Source organism: Lepidochelys kempii, chromosome 2, assembly GCF_965140285.1.
Source record: "Lepidochelys kempii isolate rLepKem1 chromosome 2, rLepKem1.hap1, whole genome shotgun sequence".
NCBI classification, from domain to species: Eukaryota; Metazoa; Chordata; order Testudines; family Cheloniidae; genus Lepidochelys; species Lepidochelys kempii.
In genome coordinates, this window is record NC_136381.1 from 29,824,711 (window position 1) to 29,840,739 (window position 16,029).

General features: G+C 40.5%; 1 protein-coding gene across 2 annotated transcripts in view; it reads left to right on the plus strand.

The window, feature by feature from the left end:
- CSMD3 (CUB and Sushi multiple domains 3) overlaps positions 1-16,029 on the plus strand; it is a 1,215,628-nt gene that overhangs the window by 731,976 nt on the left and 467,623 nt on the right. For both annotated transcript variants that reach the window (XM_073330296.2, XM_073330291.2), the window contains 2 exons: positions 5,543-5,681; positions 13,295-13,482. In XM_073330296.2, the coding sequence (XP_073186397.1) occupies positions 5,543-5,681; positions 13,295-13,482 (327 nt within the window). The remainder of the gene's footprint in view (positions 1-5,542; positions 5,682-13,294; positions 13,483-16,029) is intronic.

A 16,029-nucleotide genomic window follows, 5' to 3' on the forward strand; every position in this document is an offset into this window, starting at 1 on the left:
TGCATAAATGCAAAAAGCTGCCAACCAGTTCAAGAGTTTGTGGGACAAAGGATGCGTGAGAGCAGTTTCCTTCGAGCTGGTTCTGGCAGGGCAGAGCAACCCAGGAACGCAGAGCCAGGACCGTCCCCAGTAGCCATAGCAGGGAGAGTGGAGGGGGGCATGACAACAAACCCAGCTCCAGGAGGGTCATCCTGTGGCCTCTAGGCTTCCCCCTGCCAACAAGTTCAGGGATGAGGGAGAGGAGGCCATGGTTCCAGCTTTGACCAGGGCTACCCCCTCCCCTTCAAGCACGGAATTGGTTCCTATGGGGACTCCTTCTCAAATAGCAGGCAGAGCCTGCATGTGGTGGAGCAAAGAGGTACAACTCCTGCAATGGTGCAGACACCCCACACACACCAGTGCAGACCCTCTGTCCCTGGGGAGAGAGGCACCATAATCCTTACTAGCCTCCTTCTGCATCTTGAAGATTATTGTTGCAGCTGCTGGAAGCTGGTGAGTAACCCTTTGTCTGCTGGAACAGACAGGAAAGAGGCTGCATATGGTCCCTGTGCTGGTGTAACTCCTGGGTGCTGGGGAATGCTGGCCAGTCGCATACCTGTCCCCTTGCTGGCCAATGGATGCCAGAGACTCCCAGGGGGATGAGCTACCTATTGTTCCTTGGCTAGTGTCTCCCTCCCTTGCTACAGGACTGTCTCCCTTTCACTGCCAGCCACATCAGGTTCCCCACCTGTTGATGCTGGTGGGGGGATTTCCCTCAGCTGTTTGCCTGCAAGGCCTGCCCCAATATGTGTGCTTAGAGGTCCCCTGATAGCACACCTACCGAACTGAGCCCCTCACAAAACACACATGAAGGTAAGGTGGTACTGGTTGTGCCTCCCTTATACCTAATTAGGCTGATGTTTAGAACCCTTAGCTGGGATGTTGGCAACCCAGGTTCAAGTCCCTGCTCTGAATCAGGCGGAGGAGGAATTTGAATCAAGATCTCCAATGTTCTCGGTGAGTGCTCTACTCACTGAGAGGCTGGATACAAGGGTGGTTCCATCATTGTTACCTCTTCTTCTGTCTTGTTTTGTGAGAAAGGGCTGGCCTGGCTTAGTCATCTAACTCCAGGAATGGGCTCATGGCTGCTAATCCTGAGCAGAGAAAGGCATCTACCATTAACCTGGAGTTAGGTACCAAACTTCCCTTGAGGAGTGCGGCTTAAACTACATGTCTCTCCTTGATATTCATAGAATCATAGAATATCAGGGTTGGAAGGGACCTCAGGAGGTCATCTAGTCCAACCCCCTGCTCAAAGCAGGACCAATCCCCAACTAAATCATCCCAGCCAGGGCTTTGTCAAGCCTGACCTTAAAAACTTCTAAGGAAGGAGATTCCACCTCCTCCCTAGGTAACGCATTCCAGTGTTTCACCACCCTCCTAGTGAAAAAGTTTTTCCTAATATCCAACCTAAACCTCCCCCACTGCAACTTGAGACCATTACTCCTTGTCCTGTCATCTTCTACCACTGAGAATAGTCTAGATCCATCCTCTTTGGAACCCCCTTTCAGGTAATTGAAAGCAGCTATCAAATCCCCCCTCATTCTTCTCTTCCGCAGACTAAACAATCCCAGTTCCCTCAGCCTCTCCTCATAAGTCATGTGTTCCAGTCCCCTAATCATTTTTGTTGCCCTCCGCTGGACGTTTTCCAATTTTTCCACATCCTTCTTTTAGTGTGGGGCCCAAAACTGGACACAGTACTCCAAATGAGGCCTCACCAATGTCGAATAGAGGGGGAACGATCATGTCTCTCGATCTGCTGGCAGTGCCCCTACTTTTACATCCCAAAATGCCATTGGCCTTCTTGGCTACAACGGCACACTGTTGACTCATATCCAGCTTCTCGTCCACTGTAACCCCTAGGTCCTTTTCTGCAGAACTGCTACCTAGCCACTCAGTCCCTAGTCCGTAGCAGTGCATGGGATTCTTCCTTCCTAAGTGCAGGACTCTGCACTTGTCCTTGTTGAACCTCATCAGATTTCTTTTGGCCCAACCCTTTAATTTGTCTAGGGCCCTCTGTATCCTATCCCTACCCTCCAGCATATCTACCTCTCCTCCCAGTTTAGTGTCATCTGCAAACTTGCTGAGAGTGCAATCCACACCATCCTCCAGATCATTAATGAAGATATTGAACAAAACCGGCCCAAGGACCAACCCTTGGGGCACTCCACTTGATACCAGCTGCCAACTAGACATGGAGCCATTGATCACTACCCATGATCAACTACTGCAAGTAGTTTACGTGGCTCTCTGCTTAATGTTCTGGCTCCTGTGAATCTTTTTTTTTTTTTTTCAATACCTAATTCATCCAATACATTGTATAGGGAGATTGGACATCTAACTCAGGATTATGAATTCCACTAGGCATTAGGGTGCCTAAAAATTAGGTGCTGCAACACATAATTCCTCTTGTGAATCTAATCCTCATATTGCCAATCCATGGTATGGTGGGCATCACATGGGGTGGGGGAACAACAGTAGCCCAAAGGATACACTCCAAAGGGGACCCACAACTGCAATCCAAGTTGCTCTAATGTGGCTGCACTTGGACTGGGTGGCCTTACATATCTGTGCAGCCAGTGACAATCTGCTCCTACATTATTATTCCCCACCTCACCCCCATTTTCTCTGCAGTAGGCCTTTACCTTTCAAAGTCTCATGTTCTGAGCAAGGAGGGCTTAGATTTAACTCCCTTCAAAGGTCATAAAATCACTGCTCAGCAATACAACACACAACAAAGAAGTGGGTACATCTGCCTCGACTCTCGTGGTCCCAGCCACTTGTACAGTACTTTGGCCTCTGGTTAATCCATTTTAATTTAAAATAATGAAAAAAAAATGGCCCAACCCTGCAACAAGTGCTAGCTAATCAGTGGCTGGGTTCACTCAAGGCTACCAAGCTTTTCAGTCAAACACTGTAAGAGAAATTTCATCCCTGGAGTAAGGAACTAAAATAACTTCCGTGAAAATGCAGCATTATAATTAAGAAAAATAAAAATCTCAGCCTGTTACTTTAAGGAGAGAAATAACTAGAGCTCAGTTGCTTCTTTGACCATGTTTTCTGCAGAGCAAGGCATTTTTTGCTTCACTAACATTTTTTTCAAAAAGGGTAAAACAGGTGCATAATACATGCTTGGTTCACCACATTGTATATGCACATAATTCATAAACTGTCCTAGCATTACAGTACCCATTCTGAAGTGCTGGGATGACATAATTATTTGTTTCTATTTCTAAAATGTTAATATCACTAATAATAGAATTACTACATGTCTAGGATTTTAGAAATTTCACTGAATTAATTTCTATATAGAGAGAATGTTAACCTCCCACAAAACAAATAAAGCAGCTCTGCTGCAGTAATTTTTTCCCCAGAGGTATATAGGGGAAGATGATTTCATTTAAGGCCTTTACGATTCTAGTGGGCTGGTGATGTGGAGAGATCTTCCTACATTGGTTTCTTGCTCTGGGGGCTTTTTTCTCCCACAGATTTCTTACGTCATTGTTTTTTAATTTTGGTGTCAGGGAATAAACTTGATTTTTGCAGCACATGTAGTGATGAGTGCCTCTCAGAAGGTATACAGATAAGGGTTGAACAAATAAGTAACCAAAAGTTTTGGATTTGTATCAGATGCATAAACTAGATGACTCTTTGAATGCACTGAAACTGAGCAGACTTTCTAGGATAGTGGTGCCCAAACTTCTCCTGTCACGACCACGCTTACCAGTAATGGAATCTGTTCATGACTCCCCTCTGTTACTGCACAGTTGGCTCAACAGAGGAGGTTGGGCTGAAGGCACAGCTGGGGGATGAACTAGGGATGGGGGAGGAGCTGGGACTAGAGGCAGAGCTGGCCTGGGGGCAGAGAGGGAATGAGGGTAGAACTGGGCTAGGGGTAGATCAGGGAGCAGATTAAAGCTGTGGCTTGGGCCCGAGCAGGGGGCAAAGTGGAGCTGCGGCTGGGGCTGTAGTTGGGCTGGGGCCAGAGTGGGGCTGGATAGCGCTCCATCCCAGCTCCCATGGGGGCTGGCCCAGGCCCCACCACATGGCCCCCCAAACCTTCCTCTGTGCCCCCTAGGGAGGTGTGCCCCACAGTTTGGGGACCACTGTTATAGGGATATTTCTGGCACATCTGCTTCCGGTGTTAGTGGGGGAAAAAAATCTTAAAAGCTGCCTTTTTTGTATGATAGTTTGTTTCTTCCTGATCTAGTTATGGGTAAACACCACAATAACAATCATTTCAGAACCATAAGACTTCACTATGAGAAGAAAATGAACATTCTGGGTAATGTTTATTTTTCCAAGGAGCATTGGCCATTCATAGTTGCACATCTTCTTTTCTTCTCCTTCTTTTCTCTGGTTGATTGCCAGAATGGAACTCTGGGCCAGAAAAGCACTGGAGATTTTGAGCATAGCCTCTTCATATTTTTTTCTCTGACTAGCTAATAAAGCTCATTGCTGTGCTAAGATGTTGGAGGTACCTAGCTCCTGGCATAGGAAGAGAGCAGCTATAACATGCCTAACAGAATTAGCGCTGTGATTGCCACTGCTGTAACATTTCATAGACTTAAAATGGGGGTAGGAAGTAGCTTTCACATCTGTAGAATCAAATATGATGAAATAATTCAATGTTCTGTCAGCCTTGGAGGTTCCTTTTTGCTGGATTGACCCCGATTGTTAATTAATATTACTGTTTTTATATGTGCTACTCTTGGACATTTGGTAACTACAGTGAATTATCATTTAAACTTTATAATTAATAGTTAGATTATTACCATGGTTGAAATATCATCAAGCCACTGTAAAGCCTTAATTATAAACTCTCAGTTGATTCTAATGTAGCTTTTCTTAAACTACATGCATTCAGTTGTATCTGAGAATAATAATATTTACATCTACAAAATGCTTTACAAATCCTTAGCTACTCTTCATAACATCCATATGAGGTTGGTAAGTATCCCCCTTTTACACATGGGAAATTTGTTCCACAGAAAAATCCAGCGACTTGCCCAAGTTACACAGCAGGTCAGTGTCAGCTGGAATTGATATTCAGAAGGTTCTACCATGTCCAGATCAGATATTTTAAAGACTCAATCCAAGCTTCTCTATATCCTTTTCAAAATCTATAGTTATATTCATAAGGTCTAGCTAATAAGATATATTTAAAAGTAGTGCTTTCTAATTTTCTATTCTGGTCTATAGGATGATAGATTGTATTTATTATACTGAAATGTAATAATCATTGTCAATGTTTACAGCCCATATATGACTTTGCTTTTTTAGGCTTTGATCCTGTATTGAGCTTTGTGTGGGTGGCCCCATGTGCCTTACAAAGTTCACTGTAGGCTTGGGGCCTAAGATATTGGGGAGGAGGGAACCTTAAACATCTTGCTGTAATAATACATTTAGAAACCAGTGTGCATTCTGTTTAATAATGGTGATAATGTTAATCTACAACCTGTAAATCTCCATTATTATATTCTTTCTATCATTTTGTTTTTAGCTCCATGTGGTGGACATTTTTCATCTCCCAGTGGAGTAATCCTTTCTCCAGGCTGGCCTGGGTACTATAAAGACTCCTTGAATTGTGAGTGGGTGATTGAAGCTGAACCAGGACACTCTATCAAAATTACATTTGAAAGGTCTTGACAAATGTTTTTCTTATTTGATATATTTTTTTCCAATTTTACCCATAACCAGGAGTTATTTTCGGTGTCATAAAGTTCATTTACAGTTTGATTGGAATACTTGGGGATTTTGCCTTATTGGGTGGGATTTTCAAAAGCAACAAAGTGCCTTTAGAGCATAAATTCTGTTGGCTTCTAATGGGAACTGTGCTCCTCAGTCACTGCATGCCTTTTGAAAATCCCTCTTTTTGTTGCTAATTTTAGCCTGTCTGCCCCAATTTAAACTTTTCATGTATCTAAAAATTTTAATTTTTTTGCTGATAACATGTTGAGCAATGCATGCAGGACCTTTTCTTTTATAGGAATGGTTTTATTAATTCTGTTTTATGTATATAGTAAAATGTCTCCAGTTATGGTTTAATTGTTTCTTAAATACTGATCCTGTAATGGGATACATGTCAAACAAAGTCTGCCTTCATGGGTCCTGTTAAATTGGATCTAAAATGGTATTGTTTTTGTTTGACAGTATTGATATGAAGAAGTTGAACTCTGCCATACCAAAGGTCTGTTTAACAAGGAAAACCTTAAGGAAGCCTGAGTGTAGAACTTATAAATTATTTATCAGCAAAATTATTTAAAATTTTACATAATTACTTCCTTCGTAAGAAGAATATCATGTTGAAATACAACACTTTTCAAACCAAAGAACCTATTGCATTTCTGAATATGAGCCTAACCTTTAGGTTTTCAGTTTCTAAACTTTCCAATCAACATGCAGGGTGAAATCCTGATTCCTCTGAACTCAGTGGGGCCAGGATTTCCCCCACTGTGATAATCATAAATAAAACTACTAGGTCAGATAATCATGTATCTACGTACAGAAGATACCTCTGTCAGTGGATTCCCATGCTCCCACACAGAGGTGCAAAGGTCAGCTCTTTCTGCATTACTGGTTCTCCCAGATCTCAGAGATATAGACTTCTGAGGAACATGGAAATCCACATGCTGACAGGTGGGCAAAGCAGAGCTAGTACTTTGCATCCATTGCTTCCACCCTTTCCCCACAAGAGAAAAAGAAGCTGCTGGAAAATTGTTGATGCCTTTTTAAAAAATTGCATTAAAATAAAGCAAAAATAAGCTTTAATTCACAAAAAATAGCATTATCTCTACTACATTTTGTCAAATTGGTGTGGACTCCAAAAGTGGGTGCTAGACTCTTTCTGTAAATATTGATCTTAAATAAGCTAACTGGTAAGCTGATAATAAAGAAGGATTTGTGGGAACGTTTGAATTTATAAGGCTCACATATCCTGTAAATAGTTTTATGATGATTTACATGATGCATCTTGGCTATCCAATTAAAATACTTGGGGTTGGAGTCACAAAAGGATTTAGGCCCCTAACTGCCACTTTAGCCACCTAATCCCAAAATAAGACAAAATAAGACTGGGACTCTCAAGACCCCTGCTTAGCTGTTTCCAAACCTTAAATGGCACCTAGAATTGCAGTGCCCCTAAATTTTTGCAGTAAAAATTCCCTAGGTGCCTATGTTCCTGCCTCTTGAGCATATGCACTGCAGCCACATGGCAGATATTTGGATGCCTAAGCCCTAGAGACATGAGGAACTGAAGAAGACAGGTATTCCTCTGCCTAACTTGCTTGTGGGGCCTGATCCAGTAAGTGTGTTCAGTGCTTGCCTATTGGATCAGGCCCCTATAGATGAGCTTACATAAAATGGCAGGTGCTGTGGAAAGGGAAGGATGACATCTTCCTAACTTTTAGGCTAGTGGTGGTTATGGTACTCACCTGGGATTTGGGAGACCCCCAGTTCCAGTCCTCCCTCCACCAGAGAGGAGAAAGCATTTGAACTCAAACCTCTCAAGTGATTTCAAGCTGTTCCACTGTGGATAATTAATTTTAAAAAGCAACAACAGAGCACTGGGTTTGGATCTTGAGTTTTCCACCTCCCAGGTGACTGGTCTCAGGCTACAAAGATATCATATATGCATATTCACATTCTCTCTGACTCTCTCTTCTTCCCAATGATAATTTCATTAATTTAGCCATAGTGGAAGAGCTTCAACACTAGACCTGAGAGAGAGCAAGCAGGAGAATGACACTGTAGCCTGGTGTTTAGAGCACTGTAGGGGGATACCTAGGAGTGAGGGTTCCTGATCCATTTTTAAAAAAATATATTTATCCACAGAGGAACAGCTTCATCAGCAGAGACTGAGGGAGCCACCCCTCCATCAGAATATCCTATAGCCCAGTGGCTAGGGACCTCCTCTGAGGGGTGGCAGATGCTAGTTTAAATCCCTTCTTAAAATGTAAGATTGATTTGAAGTGGCGGCCTCACACATCCCAGGTACACTAACCACTGGACTAAAAGTAGGTGTCTAACACCATTTGCAGTTGAGAATCCCAAGTGTAGGGATCTTCCTATCTCTGAGAGAGGTGTGAGGCTTAGCACATGACTGTCAGCTTGGCATTTTCTATAGACTACTTTAGGTAAGGAGCTCCCTAGCATGCTGGCTTTTGTGAATCCCAGTCTAAGGTGCCTATCTCTCCCCATTCAGCGTATAGGGTGCCTAGGTGCCAGACTTAAATTTTGTAAGTCTCACAATTAGGTCTTGTGACTCTGAGCTTGCCTTACTTTCTTTGTGAATCAAGCCCATGCTTAGTATCATATAATGGCAAGGGATTTGTTTAATCTGAGTAATGTACATAAGAATACTTTATGTATGGGGCCATACTGAACCGCTCTTTTTTTGTTTTGTTTTGGGTATAACTTCCCATTGCAGTCAATGGAAAAATCTGCGTAAAACCTTAAAATCTAACATTATTTGTAGTGTTCTAAACCAGAGTGTATTGGAGACGTCACTTGAAGAAGAAAAAAATTGAGTGCAAGTGTCCGTAGATACTGCAAAAACTTACTCTTCCTTGATTTAAACAAGTGAGCAGTCCTCTAACTTCACTGAGACTGCACACATGCTTAAGTCAAGAACATGCGTAAGTGTTTGAAATACTGGAGCTTTAGTAATCATACTAATCTAATACTAATCGAAATACAGGTAAATAAAGTTAGAATTCAATTACTTACCAAATACAGTAAACTCTATCTATTCTGCTCTGCTGATTTTATTTCATTTAAGTGAGAAGACCTTTTTAGGGTCATCTGTCATGATTGATTTGCCATTGTGATGCCATAGATAAGGTTACTTACTTATTCTTTTTTTTAAAACAACAAATATATCTCGCTGAAATTTCCCAGGTTTGGGCTTGGTTCAGAAGTTGGTTTTAGGAGAAAAAATATAACAGGCATTTTTTATTTATGCTGGTGAAAAGCACATTGCAATGCACTTCCCCTTTCCAGCTTTTTTAATGTAGGTCCAATTTTATATTTTTACTCATGTGATTATTCCTTGTTCATGTAAATAATCCACCAAGGTCGTGTTTATTTAAAATAAAACAATGGGATCATTTGTGTCACTAAGGAACTACTCATTAGAACTGGGCAGGAGATGGTTTTCCCACCTTGAGAGAGTTTTTGGGATTTGGGAAAAAAATGTCCTATCCCAATCTGACCTCCTATTTTAATTCCCTTCACCTCCAATACACTCTGGTTTAGAACACAGTATTGGTTGTATCACTCCCTTCAGTGAGGAAACCAAGAAGTCTGCAGCTTAGTTTCTTCAGATCCTAATTTTGTTAAATATATAGCCATGTTACTTTTCCCCATTTTACAACCTTTTCTACAACTTTATTTATTTTATGCAAATCTTTGCATTTCAGCTCTGTGTTCAGAAAGAGACACGTGTTGCTCTAAACATTCATCAGTGTAATATTTAAAGATATTAGGTATGGGTTCTTATGGCTTTATGAGAGGGGCAAAATATATATGGTTTTATTTATTTTACAGGTCTAAAATCTTTAGATCCCTCTAGTTTGCATCTTCTACATGGGAGGGCGCTGCTTGGCAACACATATTTCCTGCACAAATAAGCCACCTTAACAGCTTTTCAACTTGTCACTTGCACAGTGGTTTCCATTCTCACTCCATGCCATTCTGAATTCATTCCTCTTCCTATGGTTTCTCCTTCCCCTGTGACTTTGAAGATCTATATAGGACTCAGCAAGTCTGATAGCCTTGTAGCTGTACCCAATATGCTTCTGTCTCCAAACATCATGGCATAAATATCTGGATAACAACTAGAATAGAGACATTTGCAGACATAGAAAATCCATTAATTTTCTGGTTTTAGGTCTCCCGGTAGATTTATTTCATATTTTGTTGTGTTCTTATGAATTTCTGGTCTCTGAAGTTTCTACTCCTTCTGGTGACAGTGATCGCTGTGACAATGAGATATGTTGGGTATTTTTGAGTCTGCACCTAGACAGAGTGACTTGAAAGAATAGCAGTGAGAAATGTGAATTGCCACTCTTCATCTTGTGGCATTAATCTTGAAGCCTAATTATGACAATTTAAATGCCAGTGCTGCTAATCATCTCACTGCTGATTAGCATACCAAACACATTTGGCTAATGAAATTACTCAGTGTGTGCCTGGACATACTGCTCAAGTCCTGACATTGCATTGATTTGATAGGCTGTTTCTTAAAAATAAGGCCACATGTTGTGAACGGACATATAGTTTAATGTTTGATTGATTTGATTTGATTTGTTTTGTTTGGGTAGCTGAAATGCTTGCTACCTCTGGAAAAATGAGATTAGAAGTGGGGTTTGTTTTCTTTGTTTAAAAGTGTTAGACTCCCACGGAACGTCTTATGGGATGTCAGGAGTCTTCAATAAAACTAGGTCCAGTAGCAACACAGGGTTTTCAGATTAACTGTTAGGACACTGCTTAATTTCTGGGAGGTTTAATGTTTTGGGAAATGTCATTTCTGAAGGATTAGGAAGGAGCCATTGGAGAGGACTCTACCAGGAGGACAAAGGGGCTTTTGGCTGGCTTGGCTGACTTTCCTGTCCGTTCCCAAACTCTCTCTAAGATAGGAAGGCAACCAGCGAGGGAAAATGGGGATGTACCAAGAAGTCAGGATGTGAGTGGAGAAGAAAAATTACCAGCAGTGTTACAATATGTGACTGTGCCTTCCAAGTGCAAATGCAAAGTAATCCCTTCACCTGCCTGAAACTTTCAAAACAAAAACCCCCTAGACATTCCCTCCTTCACATATTCCCCATCCTTGTCACCCAGGCATCCCTCCCTCTTTTGTCTAGTGAATGCTTATTTCTCCTCACCCGATCTTTTCCTTCCTTTTCACACATTCACCTTCACCGGATACACCTGTTTTAAGGTTTCCTATAGTGGCAATCACCCTCTTATTTTAGTTACATTCTTCCTTGTTCTGGAGGTTCAACTTTGTTCTCATGCTTGCCTAGTAGTTGCTCTCTGCAGAAGAAAAGAAACCCAGGCAGGCAAGGGGCTCTACAGAGATTTTTTTTCCTGTGCCTTGCTGTATGTGTGGCTAGGGAGAAGGGAACTGGAGATGCCTGCATGATCTGTGATTTCTGGTATTAGGGCTTTACAGATCAGAATCAATACCCAAAAGCAAGAAGCTAGTGTGGACTCTAGAGAGAAGGTACCATATCTGCACTAGCCCTTTAAGGCAGACCTATGCATGGGACCCCGGGTACTCCACGACACAATGGGACCAAGTGCCATGCCAGTGACTCCTAAATTCTTCAGCACTACCCTCTAAATTCTGTGGCAATGTTCATGTATTCTGTTTCCATGAAATATTGTTCATTCCCACTCTCCACTGCCACACAAACGTACACAGGAACGATTCTTAGTTGAAAATATTCCTTGCTGTAAAACTCCTCAATAATTATTTTCAACAGTGATTTTTAACCCCTGCTAAGTTCTCCAGGCAGCTCAGCTCCATTCCTTCATCTTTTACTGTGATTATGTTTTCCAAGCAGCCCATCATAGAACCTCCTTCTCCCATTGTATGCCGGGGAAGATGGTAGGGAGTGTAGCCTGTTTCATTGAATCATCTCCCTGGCTCCTTGGACTTTGGCATCTGTACATGTTGTAGTGTATTAAAAAGCACAACAATTATTAACAGTTACCATTACAACTGGTTGGGCAGGTATTTCTCCATGCTTAGAGAATAACTGGAATCTCACATACAGCGGTGTAGTAATTTTTGATGGCTGCTAACCTTTTAATGTCAATCAATGTAAAGTGCATTGCAATACACTTGAGAGTCTGTAAATTGCAAGATTCACATTGGAGAGACAGGTCTCAATCAACCAGTCAAATGCAGATGTAAAAAGATGCTTTGGGCCACTGATGGCATCTGAGACTTCAAGAGTAATGTGGTACGCAGCTGCACTGCTCTTCCTTGACAAATGTTAACATATATCCCTCAAGAACAGGAGTAGAAACCACCTCTTGCAATGATATATACACGTTCCCTTATATACCATCACTTCTCAATTAAGCCTTAATTGATGCACTGTCATCTAGCTCTCTAGACGTTACTTACAGGCTATAACAATAAACATTCGGATTAGGATTCTGTTAAAGTAAAAAGCACTTCCATGTTGTTTGTGCCTTATAGAATAAGACATTACACAACAGAAGAAAGCATTGCCATATCTCTTGTGTTGCTTTGCTCAGTAAATTGAATACAAATTGTTCTAATGACGTTGGCCATTAATGTTGTAAATATTATAAAATAATATTTTCCAACAAACCCATAGCAATGATTTTTTCCCCTGTGATGTTAATTAGACCAAAATGTATAGACAAGGATGGCTTAAATTGGGTTCCTAATTCCATATTTAAGGCACCTAAATAAATGTGGCTTTGTTTCAGAAGTGCAGGGCACCCACTAGTCCCATGAAAGTCAAGGGGTTCTGCAGTGACTCAACACCTCTTCAAAGCAGATATGTTTATTTAGGCATCTACTCATTGTAGGACTCCAATTTTAGGCACCCAGGTTTGAAAATTTAGGCCTTTCTGCACAATATTTTGAAGACACTTAAATTGTGTGTAAGCTCTTTCCTTATTAGAAAACACACCCGAGTTGTATTGTTAATAGTATTGTACATTGGATGTTATGTTGAGAAGTGATTCAAATGATCTGTTTGGATAATGTTCAGGATTTTAAATCCATAGAGATAAATCCATAGAGATACCTTATATGAATCAGTTCTTCCTGCTTCACTCATAAAAAGAATCTCTTGTACATATCATATAATTTTGTTTGAATTTTCACCTTTTAATGGCAACAAAAATGAGGCACAGACTATTTCAGAGAGATTTTTGACTAGCTGGAATTGATGGCACAATTTTAGCCCATCACATCCTCCCTGAGAGGCATGAATCCTCTGTAAAGTATATTCCTGGCACCTTGAATACTACTGTTCAAATAATACTAATAATTTGCATTAGGTCATCATTTACATACATGTTACATTTAATTTGATGTATGCATCATTTACATACATGTTACATTTAATTTGAATAAGATTTAAAATCTGAAATATTATGTTTACATCAATGTAATTCTAATACAACTATTTTATGTATATGTCTGTATGTGTGTATATATATATATATATATATGTGTGTGTGTGTGTGTATGTTTTCTCAACTCTAGATTTCAGACTGAACTCAATTACGATGTTTTGGAAGTTCACGATGGACCAAATCTCCTGTCTCCACTTCTGGGTTCTTACAATGGTACACAGGTCCCACAGTTTCTGTTCAGTAGCAGCAATTTCATTTACCTTCTCTTTACAACAGACAACAGTCGTTCTAATAATGGATTCAAGATTCACTATGAAAGTAAGTAATGTTGAACTGTTTGCTTTAATCCCCCCGCCACCCGTTTAAACACAGATGTAACTGCGTACACAGACAAATATTTGTCCCTGTCGGTACTACCCTGAACCATCGCTAGCATCCATTCAGCTGAAGACAATTTGGTGGGATAAAGCTTTCCTTTATCAGTCAAAACAGTTTAACTGCTGAGCAATATGCAAGATATTACCTTAGGGTCTGCTGCTGCTGCTTTTATACTCCCACCACTTACTACTTTAGAAGACTGAGATTGAAGTCAATGGATGATAATTTTATGCCTTGTTATTCTTTTCTTTTTTACAGCTAGTACAATGCATTTTTGTGTGTGCAAAACTATATAAAATCAGTAACTATGATAACATTATGGAAGTATACGTCACAATGTTCAAACTTGGTTGGGCACTGATACCTATCCTTTGGCACCTGAATTAGTGGCTTGATTTTCAGAGGGGCTGAGTACCTTCACCCTCACTAAAGCTAATGGGAGTTTGGGTTGCTCAGACCCTCTGAAAATTAGGCCATTTATTTATTTAGTGCTTAAATATAGATGTCTAACTTTAGACCCACAAATATGTAGTTAGAGTTCTCTTCAAATACATTAATAATCATTATTTTTCTCTATACAGCTCTAATGATTATCATACGATAGAAAACTTCTTTCAAACTGAAAATGTACATACAAAGTGAATTCATAAATATTAATATTTGATCTTGTCCTTTACTTTCTACATAATGCAACTCTATGGTGAATCTTAATGGTAAATTAAGTTCTTCTTAGGCATTGTGTCATAGTCTGATGTTACTTTCAGCATGACCTACATATTTCAGATTGTAGTGTACTGTAATTGAAATAAAAAATGCTATAGTAAAACTTTCTCATTTAAATTACTCAGCTGCGGTGTTCTCTTTTGGAAACAGTGGTTTGTACCTGTCTAGGGAAACTCGCCAGGTACACAAGGAAGGTGATGGGATATGTTCCAAGGTGGTAGGAAGGATGACATTCATATAATCTTTTTTAAATCACTTGGCAAAAATGGTTTTGCCATCAACTTTGTTATTTTGTGTGAACAGCACTTTATATAGCAGACTAGTGCATATCTCCCTGACCTTGGCAGCATTACATAGGTGACATTTTCACATGAATAAGCTGTTCTTGAATGACTTCTTCAAGGTACTCAGCTTCTATTTAATATCAGGCATGTAGGTCTTCTGCTTCCAACTTTTTTTCTTCCACACTAATGGTTATTGGAACGGCTACAAGAAAATTATTCCCACATGATTTTATTGTTTAAGATTGTTTGTGACCCTTTTACATTATCCCAGAAAAGTAAGAACACTGACTTTAAGCTACAATATGTAAGTACTAACTTCTATTGCACAAAGATCAGGGTGCTGCAAGTTCCTGTAGACACTATGTGAAGACTGCTTTCACATTGTCTGCAGTTGATCTAAGAAAATCTGCTAGCAGTTATAAAATGTTTTGTGTTTCCCCTCCCTGGAGTTTTTCTTGTATCTGATGGATAATTGAGGATCTCCCCCATTTTTTACAGCTTTAACCCACTTTGATGTCTTTTAAAGGACAATGTCCTTTCATCCAGAAAGACTGGATGGTACTTTATCAAAATCCATCAGTGCCTTTCCTTATTCATCTGGAGGAATAACTGTTGAGTGACACAAGTCACTGCCTCTGCTCAACATTTGAGCACACCGTATCTCCCCTGTACCCTGCTTCCGCTTGCTGGGAAGTAAATTGTGAATCTCTGCCCCACAGTGCAGATAAATATTAGTTCTTGTCTGGAAACATATGGAACAAATTGGAAGTGGTTAAAGGAAATTGGGATAGGGAATAAGACAGAGAATATCTTATTGCACTTATATAAATCCATGGTATGCTCACATCTTGAATAGTGCGTACAGATGTGGTCTCCTCATCTCAAAAAAGATATACTGGCATTGGAAAAGGTTCAGAGATGGGCAACGAAAATGATTAGGGGTTTGGAACGGGTCCCCTGTGAGGAGAGATTAAAGAGGCTAGGACTTTTTAGCTTGGAAAAAAGGAAACTAAGGGGAGATATGATAGAGGTATATAAAATCATGAGTGGTGTGGAGAAAGTGAATAAGGAAAAGTTATTTACTTGTTCCCATAGTATAAGAACTTGGGGCCACCAAATGAAATTAATGGGCAGCAGGTTTAAAAGAAATAAAAGGAAGTTCTTCTTCATTCAGCGCACAGTCAACCTGTGGAACTCCTTGCCTGAGGAGGTTGTGAAGGCTAGGATTATAATAGGGTTTAAAAGAGAACTAGATAAATTCATGGAGGTTAAGTCCATTAATGGCTATTAGCTAGGATGGGTAAGGAATGGTGTCCCTAGCCTCTGTTTGTCAGAGGGTGGAGATGGAAGGCAGGAGAGAGATCACTTGATCATTACCTGTTAGGTTCACTCCCTCTGGGGTACCTGACATTGGTCACTGTCAGTAGACAGGATACTGGTCTGGATGGACCTTTGGCTGACCCAGTATGGGCATTCTTAT